This window comes from Formica exsecta, unplaced genomic scaffold, assembly GCF_003651465.1.
Source record: "Formica exsecta isolate Colony F162 unplaced genomic scaffold, ASM365146v1 scaffold72, whole genome shotgun sequence".
NCBI classification, from domain to species: Eukaryota; Metazoa; Arthropoda; class Insecta; order Hymenoptera; family Formicidae; genus Formica; species Formica exsecta.
The window spans coordinates 1,859,088-1,878,439 of NW_021853485.1; the positions used below are offsets into that span (position 1 = coordinate 1,859,088).

Consider the following 19,352-nt stretch of genomic DNA (forward strand, 5'->3'; position numbering starts at 1 on the left):
TCTCTCTCTCTCTAATGCGATATGTAAATATTTCTATCTCTCTCATACCTATGTCTGAATTAATCAGGATAAAAGAGAAACATAAGAAATATAAAAGGGAGAAAATCTTTAGAAATCATATCGATCTCTCCGTGCGAGAGCGAATAAGCACGAGAATACATTTTGTGTAAAAAGTTTTTCTTTTATTTCGCATTGATACTTTTCGGTGTGTGTGTTGCATGTATGTATAAAACTACTTTCTAATCGTATGTTTTCTGTATGAGTAGTTATATATTTCTCTATGTCGACAACGAAATATTTTCAGCGTATATCGGGGGGCGTCTTCCTGTCTTTTTCCTTTGCGGGTCAACTAGGTCAATAGCGTCTAAAATTGTTTTTTTTTATTCCGAACACGTTTTTTCACATAATCGCGGAATTGAGATCAATCTCGCGCGCGCGTATTTACCGTATATATGTATAATTTATATTATACGTATACGAACGCGCGCGCGCTCGGCCCTGTTGATTGGTTTTTACAATATTTTACAATAAAAAAGAAAAGAAAAAAAATTCACAATTTTCACATAAGAACTACTGAACTAGTTGATAGTGGATGGATAAAACTCTGTCGATATTTTTCATTTCCTATATAACATTTCTTGCGCTGTATATTTAATAATATATATATCAATAAGAAATACTATTGACGAGTATCCGCAATATTATCTCTAAAAAGGATACGGTCTGTTTAATATTACACTGCTGTTTGGCCCTTACGTCCGGTGTTTTTCTCGTTATACTTACAACCCTCCCTCTCTCTCTCTCTTTCTTACAACTGTATATATATTTATATATATATATATATATTCATATAATTGTCATTGCAGTCTGTCGTATAAAAACTTTAGTTTTCCAGTTAATAATTATTCAAATATGTCGAGTAATATGTGTATCATAAATAGTTGCGAATGTTGCTATTATTTCTGAATCATAATTTTAATGTAAATCTCATTCATAAACGTTTACTAAATTTTGATTAGTAGTGCAGATTTATAGAAATTTACTTTCTGTTTTCAAGGATTCAGAATATAAAATAAAACTCAGAAACATTATAACATTTTTGATGCAATTATTTAAGTACTATTATTATTTATTAATTATGGTTTAGAATTCTTATAGAGAAAACGCTCAAACATAAGTGTAATAATTTCATACTCGTAATATAGTGTGAAAAATTTCGTATACATTTTAACATAAAACTAGTCCGACGAAAAATTTGTGGAAGATTTTTTATTGACACGTACATGAATATTTTACATTTGTATTATATATATATATATATATATACATATATGTATACAACCAGTGTATATATAAATTTCAAATCATATTCTTTCTCAAATATCAGTATTGATTGATAGCCTGTATCATATATTCGAGAATATTATCTCATAACAATAAAATAATAATTTGCATGATTGGCAAATATATTAGTTTTCTAAAAATTTTGTTTTTTACGATTATAAAATAAACATTCTTCTTTACTGGTACTAGTATAAAATTTGGGTAAATTCTTAATAAAAGTTTGTCATATTGAAAGAAATAAAAACCAATATTTTTTTATAATTATATTATAAATAATCATGCAAAACGATATATAATATAAATATATATATATATAGATAGATATAAAGATGTATATATAACATATAATCTGATTTGCTATTTTCATTCTTTGATAACTCTCAATAATAATAAAATTTTTCTACACAAATAAAACGGAACAGCAATATTAGCCAATCTCTTTCTTAAAAAATAAAAAAAAACAAAAAATAAAAAGAAAACATTTACAGAAAAGATAGCAGCTATATGTATTCGCGCTTGACATCACCTCTTGCAAATTTCTCTGATACTTATACCAATTGGTTTTGTTTTTCTTTTGGCAAGCTGTTAAAATATATAAAGAGAATAAAAAATGTATTTTGTGTGATCGATAAGAACCATGTACTCCATGGACGATATATATGTGTATGTATATATATATATACAGATTGGGCCCAAACGTTCCGGCCAGACTTTCAGATTTTATAGGAAATTTAATTCTGAACAAAAAGTTTCCTATAAACATGGGTCGAAAAATGCTTCCTTAAAGAGTTAGCGCCCAGAAACCTGTGAAATTACGGTTATTTTATACATTTTTACAAATATCAGGGAAACCTTTTGTTTAGAATTAAATTTCCTATAAAATCTCAAAGTCTGGCCGGAACGTTTGGGCCCATCCTGTATGTATATATATATATATATATATATATACACACTAAATTTATGAACTAATTATTCCATGATTAATTGCTCTATAAGTAGATAATTGGTCGACTGATGTGTTGAGTTTTTTAAGTACACTTTCATAACCGGAATATATAAGGCATGGCTATGCTCTGTTCTTAAGTAAGCGCAGAACAATACGCAATACTGGTGTTGTTTTCTATTATAACCGTTAATTACAGAGGTCAACTTTGTTTATAGATTTCGCGTTTCCTATTATAAAGAGTTCGCGCTCGAATAGGTTACACCCATCTCTAATAAAATTTAGCATTATAATGCCATTTGATACCATCTCACATATTTATACAACGCTTATCATTGTAAAAGTAAATGCTCTGCGTGTCTCCATGTCAATTATACTTTCAGTCTCATTAGCATCTACATGTACACTGAATATCCAGTGTACCGTAGGCCGCTTCGAAATTCTTGTTTTGATAGAACACGAACACGCGCGACCTATATGGAAGCATTCCGGTGTAAAATAGAAAGTTCCTCTCTCATCTTTATTAGATTAATGCGACCTAATTACGAAGAATGCAATCCCCTCACCAAATACTAATGTCACTATAGATCTTATACATCTGCCGTTTTTTCATTTCTCTAATCTTTCTTACACTTTGCGATTACCTATTATATCCGATTCCCTAAGCTTATGGACCCTATAAGCGTGGAATCTGAAAAAAGAGAGATTTAATTATACAATTTTATATCTGCAAATGCATGCGATTAATAATACAGTGATTATTTAAGGCAACTATGTATCTTCTAGCCATAACTTGCATATTTTATTTCGCTTATTATTAAACTTACGGCTTGGTTTATACTGTGCTGATCATTCAGTGATCTCCTCTCAACAATTCCATTAATAGGTTAAAGGAGCTGCCTTCTCCCTCACGTTTTGCACTGAGCAATTCTTTTCCTGCTTGACACGTTCTTTGTAGATCTGGTATTCTCAATAATAGTTCACCAAATTTGGCAGGCATTTCTGGATATTTCGCGATTGTATATTGCTGCAATGCGTGAAGGGCTTTTTCTTGAGAAGCTCTGACCTTTTCAGGTTCCTTTAATTCGCTTATGTCGGACGTTAACAGCACGATCACCTATTTATTTAAAAGATATGAAAGGCAAAATAAAATATCGCTTTTAATGTCCTTATAAATAAAGAATCAATTGAATTGTTTAGATTGGATTTCTGTATGTAGTTTAGATTGTATTTTCATCCAATATAAAGAAATGAATGATAGACAGTTGTGTTAGGTGCTAAATATGTATTGAAAACGAGGATCTTTAATAACGAGAGCAAAGGTAATTACCTTCATAGCAACATATTCGTATTGGTCTACTCTCAGTCTTCGCAGATTGTTGGTAAAAGCGAGCATCCTCTCGATGCAAGTCGCTAAACCAAGCTCTCTAGCTTGTTCTAGAGTGATCGACTTGCCGAGAGACACTCTGATCTCACCGGGACTGTTCATGCTGCGAAAACAACAGGAGAAGAGTAGTAGCTCGCACCAAGAGTTGATCAACAAACAGATTTGATCATCGATTGAGATATTCTTGAATAATGGCAGACTCTTGCACCATTTGACGATCTTATAAAGTCGATGGTCTGCGATGTTGCACAGATTAGACAGAAAGTCCGGATGTTGCGTCGGATTGCCATTATTGGAATTACTGGCGATTTGAGAATTGCTATTATTTATGGTATTGCCGTTCGTGGAATGTTGATCGGACGCCCCTGTGGAAGTCGAGCCGGTGGGGCTACCCGACTCTCCTCTTCTGTTGTTAGTATCGACGTTGCTCGAATCGTTCGACGAACATTCCACCGCGCCTCCGTTATTTCCGGCGCCGATAACAGTCGCAGTTCCACCGGGTGCCAATGCGCCACTTCCGAATCCACTGAGCAGCATATTGCTGTCACCGCTAATAGAGATGCTTCTCGTATTCCCGGATATTCCCCCGCTTACCCGATCATTGTCGTTATAATGCCAGAGATGCTCCACGTCCATAATGTCTTGCAAGAGTTGCGGCACTTGCAGCTTGTGAGAATGATTCGAATGATATCTGACTGAATAATGGTGCTCGCTTCCGGCCGGTGCCGGACTGCAATTGCCCGCCGCCGTCAGTTTTTCGCTGCCGCCCATTCCGCCGGCGGGACTGCCGACGAGATTCGCCGGTAGGGTATAGGTGCACTGATATGTGCTTCTACCGCCTCTGGTACGATCCTCCCTGATCGCCTCAAGCTTCATACCCATGTTGAGGCACTTGTCGAAGCGACAGGCCGGACATTTTTTCCTCGTGGCCACGGTGACCGGACAGCCTGCGCCTCTAAGGCACACATAGTTCTTGCGATTCTGGACGGTGCGCTTGAAGAATCCCTTGCACGATTCGCACGAGAAGATACCGTAATGAAATCCGCTTATCTTGTCACCGCAAATCGGACAGGGACTGTTTATCAATTGCTGTCTGGTGGAAATACCCGATGGCGCCGAGGGTATTCTACAGTCTTCCTGATCCTCCGCGACCGGATGGCCGTCCGGCGACAATTCCGACCCTGGCACGGAAGAGGATGAATAATGATGCGCGGCGACAGCGGACGAGGCTGTCGGAAGATGCAACGGACTACCTTGCGCCACTTGATGTTGGTGATGTTGCGAGTGCGAATGCGGATGTCTCGATTGTTGGACGGGTGAATGCGTAGGCGGGCTAAGCGAGCCGTAACTGTAACAGCTACTGGAAGCGTCCGAGTTGTTCCTCGAAAGCGAATGCGACAGCGACAGGGATAGTGAGGAGGTCGAATTGTTGAAGCTGTGCCGAGAGAGGGATAACGATGAGGACGGTATCGGACTGCCCGCTAAGGCGGAGTGCCGTGCTGCATGAGGGCTTTGCGTCGGTGAACTGAAGACGCTATATGCGGAATGAATGGCGGAATCTGGTGACGGCACCTACAAGAGTTCGAAAATATTATATATAATAAAACACTACGGTGCGACAGATTGATGTTAATACGATCCTATGTCGTCTATGATTAGCTCACCTGCGATCTAGTATGACTGTGCTTGGTTAGATGATGTCGCGGATTGAGAATAGGGCTATGATTAGGCGTGGAATTGTTATATCCACCGAGAAGCTTGCCCACGAGAAGCGGTAGGTCGCTTTGTTGAGTCTGCTCGAGATTTTCGATACCGCGTTGTTGCTGTTGCTGCTGTTGCAGTTGTTGATTATGAGTCATGGGTAGTCCGGCGTCGTGAAAGGATCCTATTGTGAAAGCCGGACTGGATCGAAAATCCGGTTCTGACTTAATCGGAAATTTCTGTTCCATGGGTCCAGGACTCGTACTGCACACCTGAACTCCCTCCATGGACGTTTCTTCGTTATGGTCCTAATAGCCAATAATTAATAGCATTATTAGAATTTGTGTATCTTAATTTTATATATCTTAAATAATTTCATTTTCTATAATTAAGGCCAGAATATTCACCTCCATATTCAGAGTTTAGTCTTATATTAATCATTTCATATAGATCGTAAAATAAAAATTATTTTAGTATGTGTTAGGTATGTCTTTGTTGTACGTTTGGTTGTCAAACAATGACTTCATTGTCTTCACGAGGAAATAATTCTATTTCTTCTGTAGAAATTTTGGCAAACGTGTCTCGATGTGTCCGTGAAATCTTTTTGTCGACGACTTCAGAATATCACGATAAATCCAACCTGATTAGTAATTGTATTGGAAGACATTTCTTGGTCCGATAATTCTCCTTCCCAAGACATTGGTCTCTCGGGCTGCCGTTGCGAATTATCGTCACAGCATCCCGCGCCGTCGCCATTTGCATCCCCATCGCCGATCTTGTCACCATTCTGGTTACCCGATACGTCGCGTTTCTTTTTCGAGCGTAGATTGACGCCTCTAAAGTCAATCTTGCTGATCTCGCCGTCGCTATCCTCGGGATCGTCGATGTCGGCCGCGTTCGCGGCGAGGATACCGCCAATTCCGATGCCGATACTATGCGGCCCCGTATTCGTGCAGATTCCGCTTGTCGGGACGGCGTTTCCGCATCCCAGCACCGAGGTCGATACCACCGACACCGTCACGCCGTTCTGTCCCCCGAGATATTTACACACTCCTTTACCTAAAATCATATTATTGCTATTAAAATTCGCAAATATTACTTTTTCGTTATAACGTGCCAAATATTTTACATAACAGAAATTTATGTGAAATTCTAACATGATAGAAATTTGGCACTGTTTGTAAAAAGGTCTATTTCATATCCCCGAACGATCGAATTAAAGGAATTCTTTAGAGAATCGAAATAATTACCATCGTGCATCTCTTGATTGGGCGGTACGTTAATAGTGGTAACGGACACGTTTTTCCCCGTCTCCGTGGAACGACTCGGGCTCATCGATACCCCGATACAAGACAGGGGGCAACAGGTCGCGGACGTGTTGGTCGAGGTGGAGGAGCTCGTCGGTGACGAGCTGGACGTAGCGCAGGAAACCGAAATGGACGCGCAACCTGCCACTGAAGTGGAAGTTGACGATGAGGTCGCCGCCGCCGTCGCCGATGACGATGACGACGATGATTTCCAGGTCTGGGTAGGCCACCAGCCTGAATCCGAACCGGGCCCTGGTCCTGGGCCCTCGCTGGGCCCGTTTTGCTCCGACATTCTCAGCTGATTACGCTGCTGTAAACAGCTCGTGATACGACTCGCGGCCTCTTGATCTCCGCGAAAGCGTACAGCATCCTTACGGCGGAACCTCTTATTGTCGCGTCTGTGAATTATCGGGAGCTACGTACAGTCAGATGCACACAATGCTGTGTCGATCGTTCCTTCTGTATCTGAAAAACAAAAGAGAATGTTTTATATATAATATCTCTCTCTTACACACACACACACACACACACACATATATGTATATATTGGGTATAAATAAATAATTTTACGGGTAACTCGCTGCAAGAAAATATCAATAGGAAATTCTGATTAAATACACTTAGTGCGCACTCAATTAATTTTCTATATTCAATTGATATATTGAAAATGATATAGAGAATTAATTAAAAACGCATTTAGTGCATCCAATCGAAAATTCGCTCTATAAGTAAAATTAATAAAACTGTTATATTTTGCGCCCTATATTATTTTAATGTGATTACTTGGCTATGAAATTAACATTTTATTAATCTCACGTGATATTTGACCGTGATCCAGGATTGTCTGTTTTCAAAAAAATCTATCCTTATTTAAATTGTAAAACTTATATAATTGAGAAATATTATAGCGAAAATTCAATTTTCAAAATCTAATTACAAAATCCGCAGAATGTACTTTCTAAACCACAGTTTATGCAATATGCGGTTTTGCTAGAAAGTAGCACGCTATTTCGGCTCCCTCGGTTAAAGAGAATGACTAACAGTATATGTTCTCTCGCACGAAATCATTCGCCGAAAATCTAGCCGCGCGATTAGAAGCCATCTCGCGAGCCCTGACACACAGTCTCTCTCTCTCTCTCTCTCTCTTTCTCTCTTTCGCAAGGTTACGTCGATGGCCGTGCCGCAAGGCCGGCCCACTTCCGGTCCCGCAGAACCGCCGAACGACCTTCGCGCGGAAACGCACGCGTTCACTCACGCCCGCACACGGTGCGAAGCGCGTGCGAGACGAATGCTAGAGATCGATCGCATGACAGACGGTTGTATCATACGAAAAAAGCGACTCATCGTTAAAAAAAAAAATTTTTTTTTAAATCAACATTGCACATACACGAAACATAATTATTCAAATAGGAAACATTATTTAGATCAATCAAGTTTGCTCCATCGATCCATTCTCAAGCTCTACGAGTGTATTACAAAATCATTCATCTAGTACGCTCTGAAGCGTAAACCTCGCGGATAATTAAAATATTTTACGATTCATGTATACGGCGTACAGAGAACCGTGTGTGTTAACGATTAATACCTAGCGAGAAAATCACTTGTGTCCTCGAAAGATATAATTCAGTTCTCACTATTGCGCGACTTTGTTTTCTACTGTATCTACTGATTATTAATATAACAAGAACTTGATAAATCGGAGAAGTCGATTTTTCTTTCAATATTTGATTAAAGATTATCTTCTGTTCTGGCTTGTCAATTCTTCTTTTATTACGAATTATTACGAATTTATTCTTCTTTTATTATTAAAAAGATTACGAATTTGTAATGTTTATATCTTGCCAAAGTTTTGAATTCTAGGTCTATCAAAAATGTCTAAAATTAATGTAAAAAAAGATAAAGCTGTTGAACTCAATTTTTGCATTATATATAAAAGACACACTAGCTCTGAAGAATAATAAAATTACTCGCGCCTTTTGTGTAAAAATGCGAATACTTTAAGAATGACGCATCATCTTCAAGATTTTCCTTCACGCGCGCAATGTACATTAATTTTCTTTCAATCTCTCATGATTATTCTTACATAATCTCCTTTCGTCTCCGTCACACAAAAGATACGATACGCGTTAAAGGGATACCGTAGAGCGCGTCGTTTTATAATTTTATATGAGACAGCGAGCTACCACCGGACACGTATCTCGCATGCAAGAACTCGACGACTACAACGCGGTAACCGTACTCTCGTCGGAGATCCGTGCGAATCTCATGTTGGAGTAGTTATCGCAAAGTTTCGAGAACGCGAAACGTTCCCCGCGTATGGGAGTAGCGTTAACAACGTTAGTTACGAGGCGGAGAGACGAGGAGGTCGGGCGAGGCCGAGCGGAGCGACGGCGGTCGAGCATATCGGGGACCGGTGTTACGATCTCCTCGCCGCTCTCGGGATGTCGTCCTGTAGCACCCGCGCCTCGCTGCTCCCCGTGCAAGGCGTGTGTGTACACGCAGGTAGCCCCTCGCGGGCAGGAGTGCAGGCAGGTCGCATACCGGGCGTACGCACAGAGTCGGTCTACGTTTTCGGAAACGGGCGTACATAGCCGAGGGAGAGTGCGGGCGCACTCTAATATACACACAGAGATAGGGTCTTTACTGGAATCTTGTAAAAAAAATTTCCTGAAAATTCCCCTGATCTTCCAGGTATTTTTGTTCAAAATTCCAGGGAAAGGAGAATATTTTAAAGATTTTTTTTTTTTTTATTAGCTAAAAGTTTTTTTTATTGTATGCGTTTTCTAATGTGTTTTTCGCTCATATGAAGGAAAAATATAGAGCTACTTAAGTTTCAAGTAGTAGATTTGCAAATGTGTTAAAAAATATTGAATAGCTTTCGTAAGATAAACATTTTTCACTTGGATAACAACTTTTCATTTTTTTATCACTAAAAATTACAATAAAGAATATATTTACTGCATATTTAATATTTTGTTAAGACATTTAATATATAAACAAGGATAGATATATATTTATAATACATTTTAAACACATAATTCACAACTTGGCTTATCTATTATATCGGATTACAGCAAAATTATCAGATAGAGAATTTTAAAAAAAATTCTTCATATCCTAATAAAATTCCATGAAAATTCCCTGATTTTTCCAGATACAAAAGAAATTCAGATTTTCCACATTTTTCCAGGAAGGAGACACTCTTCTCGAGAGGAAATCTCTCCTCTCCTTCTTACTCTCTCATCTTTTCTCTTACGGTGCGGGACATACGAAAAGAAGCGATTGTGATCGCGATACTCTTCATATACACGCGTGGTATCGTCGCAACGCAACGTGATTGTGTGTATATATGCGTGTGCGTGCGTCTCTCTTCCCCGAGTATACATATAGTAGTCCCTCTACTGGAGAAGGCGAGCGTGGCGCGCGCGATAGTTACGACGCCGGCTTCGACAACGTCGGCGGTAAGTTCAAGGCCCTCCGCGACCGCCCTACCCGGCTCTTATGCACCTTCGGGGTCACGTGACGCGGCTCAAGGTCTTCTCTCCCTACTCCGGGGATCGTCGCGGTCGCGCCGAGGCGAGTCGGACGGACCGACGACCGGCGGCCCCGCGCTATATTGTTGCATCGTACCGGTGTAACGCTATTGCGTTCCTCACCGAGAATCGGAACCCTCGTCGTCGTCGTCGTCGTCGTCGCGATCGTATAGTCGGCCAGGCGACCAGGCGACCAGGCGACAGCGGCGGCGGCGACGGTTAACCGTGGGTGACGACAAACGATGACTACGACGATGGAATCTCGTGCCACCTCCTCCTCCTCTTCCTCCTCCTTCTTCCTCTCCTTCTACTCGGGCATCTCTTTCTCCCGCTCCTTCTTATTCTTGTGCATCGAGATACGGACTCGGGTCAGTGACATCGCGTAAGGACGGTCGGAGGAAGCGTCGGCTCGCCGAGAGAGAGCCGAGAAAAAACGCTGCCGGGCCCGCCGCTGCTTCGACAGGTAGGCCGAGCCCGCAGTGCGGAGAGGGCCCACCTTCATGTCTTTTGTGCCCTTTACGCGTTACTATGTCGTTATTAGGCTTGTTTGTTACCGTTCGTTACCGGGATAATAGGGAAAGGCGAGTACGCGAGAGAGACGATGTAACGTATAGCGGTACGTAACATCGTAATCGCCACTGCTAAGATATATGCTTTTGTTTGTCCGACCCGATGGTGGAAAGATTGTACTGTTTCTGTGGAAAATTTTTTCTACTCAAAAATATAAATTTAATAAAAATAATTTACGCGCATTAATTACAATTTGTATTTACGCAATTATTTTGCACGCGATATTTTTATATGATTCGTACACGTGGATTTATATATATGTACATGTCTTAAATACGCGTCTTAATAAAAATATCAAGAAGATAAAAATGAGTCGCACACGGTAGAGAGCGATAACACACCGTAAATGTAGTTACCGAAATCCGGTTGGCCAACTCCCACGTATACGTTTTTCATAAGCCGATTTTCTGCCCTTACGCGTTGCACCTTATCCTCTCTTTGCAGCGAATGAGCGCAGCAAGCGCATTATAAAATGTGCAAGTTGTGTCAGCGGGATCTCCTCATTTTACTCGTCCGTATGATATCCGTTTTGACTGACATAGCAGGCTCCCTCGCGCGAACAAAGCAGCGTCCTCCGTACCACGATAACATGAGATCAGGCTTTATCAAACGATAAGTGCCGTACTACCGAGAAGAATATCGCGCCGACAAAAAAATATAATGCTTTTCGAAAACAAACTATCTCTCTCTAATGATCAAACATGACTTTCGGAATATACCAAATGGTTAAAATGTTAATTATTGATTGATAATAATTAATTGTCATAAAAATTAATGATTATGACTTGCGAGACACAATTTACCGATATGAAGAGGCAGAAAAAGACGATGACTTTGTAGTCTGAAATTAATTTAAGATATATCAGCCATAATTTAATTCAATTGCAACAATCGATAACAAAAAAGCTATAAATCCATCCATCCAGAGATATTTTTAAAATAAAATATCTCTTTCTTATTTTTTTGGCTATTTTGTTCTAATAGTATGTAAAAAAAAAAAATCGTATATCTCTACACACGTGTGAAAAATGCATTAAATCTGTGCCGATGATATTCGTGTATCACGTATCGTCGAACTGTTGTCGATTCTTTTCTACAACGACGCCGTTCTCTCGCACAGACGCGCAGTGCCTTTATGTGGTAACGGGCGTAAAAGGTTATTTACCGTCGAAGGCTTTAGTCAATGACCGTTCGATCGGTGCCGTTTCTCGACATCGGCAGCCAGGGCGGGCGTCTCGCGACGCGACAGTGGTTGCGCGCGATGCACGCGTCCCGCTCTGGCTTCCTCGTATCTTGACACGAGCTGCAGCAGGCGGTATGGCAGGTGATGCGGAAGAGGGATCGACGACCTACGGAGTCTGTGCACCGGCACTATTTTAAGCGGGTCGCGCGAACGGAGTCCCCCGATCGGCAACCCCACGGAATGACCGTGAAAGACGCGACGCGCCGCGTTCGTCTTTCCACGTCTATGTGTGCGTTACATGTTAGACGTTTCCTCGTCCCCGATGAGGAAACAACACGCCGGCCAAGTGTAACGTTCGCGTGCAACAGTCGACGGAATCGTGATTGCCGGCGCGCCTCTTAGTCCTCGCACTATCGAACAATTTTTGCGATTGGTCGTAGAACGCGGCCGATTTTATGCCCCGTTCGAGATTCTTTTTTCCTCTCAATCCTAAACTCTCTCTCTCTCCTTCTAAGATTAAAAGAAATTCGGCGAATATTGTATTGTTATGTATATCAAACATAACAATCTATTTTCGCTTGAAAATTTTTCTATGCCTTACGATTTTATCACATAAAATGACATATAAAAAGATATGTAAATACATAATTTACATAAATCTTAAGAATCTCAGACGAAAAAGATTTAAATATCTTTGATATTATACAAGCTTAGAAAACTCATATTTAATATGTTAGATGCCAAGGTTGACGCCTACATACTCTGTAGATTTTAATATGCAACGAGAGAAAACAGTAATAGCGTATGATATCACGCTTTTATTATATTTAAGCGGTGATATCAAACTTCGAAGGTTTTAGTATTATGAAAGTGGGCATCAACCATATTTCACTGTCATCATATATGTGTATTATATCATAACACAACATCGCGACGTATATGCAATGCATATTTTATTAACGGTAGTCGTTTTAAAAAGTACATTTGCAATGATTGATATGAAAACTGTATAAATAGAGAGAAATTTTTCTTTATGCAAATTATTTAAAATATATTAATATCATAAATCTCATATTATATACGCTAATCGTAAAAATGTTTTTCAAATATGAATGAGTAGCGGATATACTCCATTAACAAGATAAAAGAGAGAGAAAAATTAAGAATGTTATAAGTTTGTTAATAGATACATTCTCTGTCTCCACAAAAGATACATTTTTCGATAGCGTTTATCCATTACGTCGATCAAACAAATACAAATTTCCACTAATTAATTTCTTATTTAAATGCGAGGGAGAGCCGATCGTGCGAATCCGGCACGAGTGCGTTGCGCATTGAAATAAACGGTATCTCGAACTGGAGTGGTTTTCCTTATAACTTGCATAGCGTTCCCGCTCTATTTCTCCAAGCCTTAAGGCGATAGCCGTCTACTCCGGCGGTGATACGCATTTTCCGCATATATTTTTTATAACATCATCGCAAAATACATAAATTCATATCATACATGCTTTTAAGATCTCATATTTTTCTTTCTTTTAAATTATTAAGTAAACATTTTTGTTTAATATTTCTACTTCAGATACGATATTGTAATTCTTAATTAGATTAACATGAAAATTTCCTTTATAAATGATCCTATTCATCTCACAAGATGCGTTTGAATCTTCTTAATCTTAACGACATCATTGTAAACGCGAAAAGAGCCTTGGACGTTTAGCACAATTTTGACAGTATCATCCCGCGAGCGAAGATAATGACGATCTGACTTGACTTTCTTCGCGATTGTACATCACGAAGACCCGGAAGATCCACACTAGTCGCTTTAAATCATTGTTAGATCGCTATTTAGCGCTCGCTTGGTCATTTACGTGCTCGAACCATAGCGGTATTCCGCGAAAACTCCTCGTGTCCCCCGCGGCGATCCTTGTCCCACCAGCCCGCGGAATCCTTCTCCTTCTGTCTCCGAAGACGAAGGTAGTAGGCGCGCGCGTTTTCCTTTCACCCGGAATAGAGTGTGTGTATTATACGTGTGTGTGTGTGTGTGTGTGTGTGTGTGTATACCTTGTCAAACAGGGCTCGGTCGGTCTCCGCAAGCGCATATCTTCGACATCTCGCGAATGCACGCGCGAAAGCATGTATGTGAGAGGGACTGCCGGAGCCACCCCGACCAGTCAGCGCGGGGTCTTGGTCTGGGTGTCGATTAAAATTATTATTGCCGGCGGAGGGGCGTTCTTTTTTTTTTACCATCGCGAAAACCGGTTCACAGTCGCGCGGCTACCGCCCGTATGCGTGCGTTTCCTTTTCGCCGCGACGCGGTCCAGCAGCGACATCGACCAGCGCACGTTCGCCGGAACCGGTGGTAATCGATAGCCGAGCATCCGGGTATTTCACGAAAGTCTATGGGACAAATAGGTGCCCGGTTTGCGTAAAGCGATTCGCGAGACACACGCCTAGATTGGATAATTATCGGAAAAGTGCTCGAGAAATAAAAAGTTAATCTCAACTTCACGATTTTCAGAGATACGCTGGGAGCAAAGTACATATAAACGATATACAGATACTTTAGAACACGATTGATATTGATTAATACAATACTTTGAATGATACACATAAGATGAAACATTTCTGAATAAAACTGATTCGACGATAATAATTTTTCATAAGCAATTCCAAGATTTTTCCGTGTACTTTTTGAAAATAACTTTATTTTTTAATAAAGTTTTATTAGCAGAAAAAATTAAATTTCATGCGTGATTTATTTATTCAGTAATTAAATTATATTCAAAACGTAAAAGTTCACATATATATCTTTTCAGCTGTATGATATAACTCTATCTAATTCATATAAAGTTATGAAATTAATATACTAAAATCATAAATATTCATGCAACGCTAATGCCAAATAAATGCGATATTAAATTTATTCTGAATAAAAAAAAAAAAAAAGATAACATCGAACAGAACTTATACTTGCAAATCTTTAATACACAGAAGTACATATAACTATGAATGACAATTGATATAACGGTTAAAATTACCAATAGCTCAGATTAATGGGCATTGATAAGATTCTTGGAATTAATTCCCATATCTAAGAATAGAAATTATTTGCATGCGGTTGTGATTAAGATATAGACACAGTCAGATCAAATTGCCACATCGTTTCGCATTAGATTCTTGGCTATATTCCAGTCTCCGTTACCAAAAGAATGTCATGCAACGGCAAAACGGGCAGATCGCACAACAATTGGAGCGTACAAATGCAATAGCTTAGGAAGAATTGTTAATCAAGAGAGCTCTATAGCAATTTTTCTCGATTATTAATATTCGACAAACTATCATCATGAGAAATTAACGCAGCAAAAAAATGTTGTTTTTTATATAAAAATAGAAAAATTTTATTGTGAATTGTAAACTATAAATTAAAATTTATTAATCACACTAAAAGAAGCAAGTATATATATATATCTTTTTTTACTAAAATATTACTATTAAATATGGTTTATTTGGAATTAAAAAAAAATGCAAAATAAAGAGCATTGCAGTCGATTGATAAAGTTGAAGAGAACATTTCTTAAAAATAATCTTTTGCTTAGAAATACTTGGTAGCAATTCAACATTCTTGATTTGGCAATATCCCAATGTTCTGGCTGATTCCTAGCATACGGCGTAATTAATTCTCCACTAATGCGACGTAGCTTACATTCAATTCGAAAATGCCGTAATGCAAGCGATTGCAAGGAATTGCCACGCGTTCCTAGATCGAAGCAATGCAATTCCAAAACCGGTATCCAGCAGCGCGACTCCGGCAGGAGTGGAAAGAGGGGAGAGATACAATTTCTCTCCCTTTTTCCCGCGTACGCGCGCGCGGACGGCAGACGGAGGTAAAAGAAAAATTCCACACCGCCTCGTCTCTCGCGCCATGTCGTGATATTCTCCATCGACGTACATGTATCCAACCGTCTCGTTTCGCCGCCGCGTTTTGTAATCGTCGACCTTTGAAGAACAAGAGAGGAACGCGCGTTCAGAAGAACGTACGTACATACGTGATACGTGTCGGTCGTATACAACCCGCTAAGGTGATTCCGGACGAGAGCCTTGGTTCAAAGCATTTTCCAAGCGAGGGTATGAGCTACGCGTGGGAAGACCCACGCTTTATGGTCGCGATATACAAGCGGATTGTCTCGCGTCATTCGTCTAATGTTACCTCCCTCGGACATACGTCGCGGAGGGAATAAGGTCGCTCGCGTTGAAGCGTGAATTCATTAAAACGTAAAACCGCGGAGCCGATTACAAGAAAATACACTCGAGACCAGAGGTAAACGCGCGCGACCGTTTAACACAGTTTTCTCATGTCAGAATTTTGAAATAAACTATCGGAATATTTCGTAGAGACGTTTTGTGTGTAATTCGGTTCTTTTATATGTCTTTTTTTCGTACAATTAGGAATAAATTTAATAAATCATCTTTATGTAGCATTACGTGATATTAATTGGATTACATCAGTGAATTAAAATGAATTATGTACACGCAACTGAAAAGACCGATGTGTGCGTAACTTTCGAATATAATTTACTCAAATTGCTACTACTCTTAATATAAGATGGCTTATTGTTCGCATCACACAGTCCGATTAAAATACTGGTTGTTAGAAAAAGGAACAACGCAAGAATAATCAGCTGATATCTTGACGTTTGTCGAAAAATATCGAGCTAAACGTCGATAAACAGACCGAAGGAAACACGATCGTTCCCGCGGACAGAAATGAGCGATCGGGGCGCGGTTCGAGAAAGATTCATCAATATTCATATAAGTCGCTAGGCCTATCCGCGTTGTTTCAAGGATCCAAGGAACTTCCACAGCGCATACTTCGTTCCTCTTCCCCCCTCATCGCCCTTCGTATATTCACGGTATTCTTTTCTTTTTCTCCTCGTATACAGATACACAGAACACATACAGAAGCGTCTGTAGACTGTAGACTATCTCCGTGTCGCATAGATTTATCGAGCGTATAAGGATTGTGATGTTTATGTGTGTACGTGTCCGGCACGCTGGTTGCACGCCGGCCACGGATACGTGACGGGCGTATGAATGCGTGCACGTACGTACACACGCGTGCAGTGTACACACTGCAGTCCGGCACGATAAGAATCATGCCCAAGGTGCTTGCGCAATCTGGAGTAGCGATTACCCGGAGAGACATGGCTCATGTACGGATAAACTCGTCGCCATCGCTACCATAAACTTTTGCTCGCACGCCATCGAACGCGAATGAAGGGATGAATATATTAGAATACGATATGATACCGCGTCGTAGACGACGGAAGGCGGTTATGAATTATTAAAGTATTATTCCCACAGATATTGGAGCAACTTTTGCACCGACTGTAAATTAACATTATCTGAGGTTAACCGATTAACCTTTCTGTCTTTTTACATATTTAGGGCGGAAAAAGCTTTAGAAAGAAACATACATATACAGAGACTAACTTTATCGCTATTTGTCGCAACTTTGTTGCAATCAGACTTTGATGTTAACGAGCAAAGCGTTTGAATTGTTTTACATATTAAAAATAATATGCATATTCAAAAGTAATCTATAGAGTTTGAAACTATATTTATATAGCTATAATTATTCGCATTAATAATGTGATAGGTTTGTAATTATATTATAATGTAATTTATTATAATGTAATATATTAAAATATTATAATATTTAATTATATAAATCATATTATAATTATATATTGGATGCATTTCTAGATGATAATATTTTCTAAATAATGCAGCATTAGATAATATGTATTTTATACCATTGTACAGTGATTTCCAGAGAACTAATTTATTAAGTTAACGCACAGGTGATTTTTCGTTGTAGGAACCCGGGCGTGCAGCTATGCGAGAGTATTCCCGATTTCTTTTTACGTCAGCTGTAACGAGTGATGTTATTCCTTATGTAAGTCTTTAGTCTTATATACTACTACGTAATCCAGGTAATTTATTTTTAGCAGAATAAAATGTAATATTGTGAGATTGTATTGGTTAATGATCGCAACGAGATTGCCAATACTGAAATGAATCAATATTTACGTCATTCTCCATGTATACGATGAATTATATAGAAGGTATTTCATACGCCATGAAAGTAATTCTCCTTTTCAAATTATAAGAGTTACTTCTTTTTAACAAAAATTGCATCAAAGTATGTTATAATTCCTCATTTTTTTTTTTTTTTGTGAGTGCCTTGATCAAAAAGATACGAATTAACTTTCCATTAGCAAATAAGAAATTAATTGAAAAAGGAAACTGTATATCTTTATTTTTAGATCTTAATCCACCACACACTTTGCAATTTCAATATTAGACATCTTTGTTATTTTCGGCTCAGAAAGATTAATCTTGGATTTTTCAAGAAATTTATTTTCCCAAAATTAAATGAAGATCTTTAGAAAGTGCCCTCTCCCTCTCTCTCTTTCTTTATATGTCGCGAGAAATCATATTTCGCGAAATATTTCGTCTGCATGGATAAGCGGATCGAATCGATTCTTCGCGTAAATCGTAGTTCGGAAAAGGAGAGAACGCGTTGCGCACGCGGCGAGGTAAATATAGTATTGCTTGGCACGCGAGTGTGTCTCTAACGACTACCAAACGCAGAGAAAGTTCTTCTAAGCGTTCCGTGACCTTTCGTATCATTCCGACGGGTACGAGGAAAAAAAAAAAAGCAGCGGTCAAACGCGGGAGGGTGCAACGCGCGGACTTTCGCCGTTTCACTCGCGCCGGCGAAATACCGCGGCGCAAATCCGACATTTTATACATACACGCGCGTAGACGCAAGAAACGCACGTTGCAACGCTTAATCTAATCGACGGTGTGTTCTTTTTTTTCCCGCCGAAGGACGTTAGAACGAGTCATCCCGTCGGGCTTTTTAATGCGCACAGCTTGACAAGGGTCGACTTACACATCGTCGTGTATAAACGGAATCGGAGAGACAAAAATTTTGACGATTCGAATCAATTAAACATCAATGTTATAGTTCGATGATATCTATTACATACATAATTATCATTTCTATAATCATTGAATGCTTCAATCGAAAGATATTTCAGGGACAATTTCGCGGAGAAAGAGACTCGACTCTCAAAGAAAATCCTCACGTGTGACGTTTTAGATGCGTTCAATTATCCGATCGCGGCGATCGGATAATTCTAGAACACCCTGTATACCAGGATACGGCGAAGCGAAAGGCGCGAGTACGCCGGAGTATTCATTCTATCGCTCGTAGGTGGTGCCGCGTCAAGGTGGAGCGCTCGATCTCGGGGCCTCATCCGAGACGGAATCCGGCGGAGAGGACAGCGTCGGGTCGGGTCGAGTCGGGTCGCCCTCC

At 39.6% G+C, this 19,352-nt stretch overlaps 1 protein-coding gene across 3 annotated transcripts in view; it reads right to left on the reverse strand.

Moving 5' to 3' along the window:
- Nucleotides 1-1,310: 1,310 nt before the first annotated feature.
- Nucleotides 1,311-19,352, reverse strand: part of LOC115243388 (nuclear hormone receptor FTZ-F1 beta) — a 21,275-nt gene continuing 3,233 nt past the window's right edge. For 2 of the 3 annotated variants that reach the window (XM_029820340.1, XM_029820338.1), the window contains exons 2-7: nt 6,626-7,147; nt 6,016-6,434; nt 5,339-5,683; nt 3,618-5,246; nt 3,115-3,404; nt 1,311-2,978 (exon numbers count right to left, since the gene is read on the reverse strand). In XM_029820340.1, the coding sequence (XP_029676200.1) occupies nt 3,141-3,404; nt 3,618-5,246; nt 5,339-5,683; nt 6,016-6,434; nt 6,626-6,974 (3,006 nt within the window). In that variant the 5' untranslated portion in view covers nt 6,975-7,147 and the 3' untranslated portion in view covers nt 1,311-2,978; nt 3,115-3,140. Of the gene's footprint in view, nt 2,979-3,114; nt 3,405-3,617; nt 5,247-5,338; nt 5,684-6,015; nt 6,435-6,625; nt 7,148-8,765; nt 8,879-19,352 lie in introns of those variants that run through there. The other variant, XM_029820339.1, reaches the window with a different exon arrangement.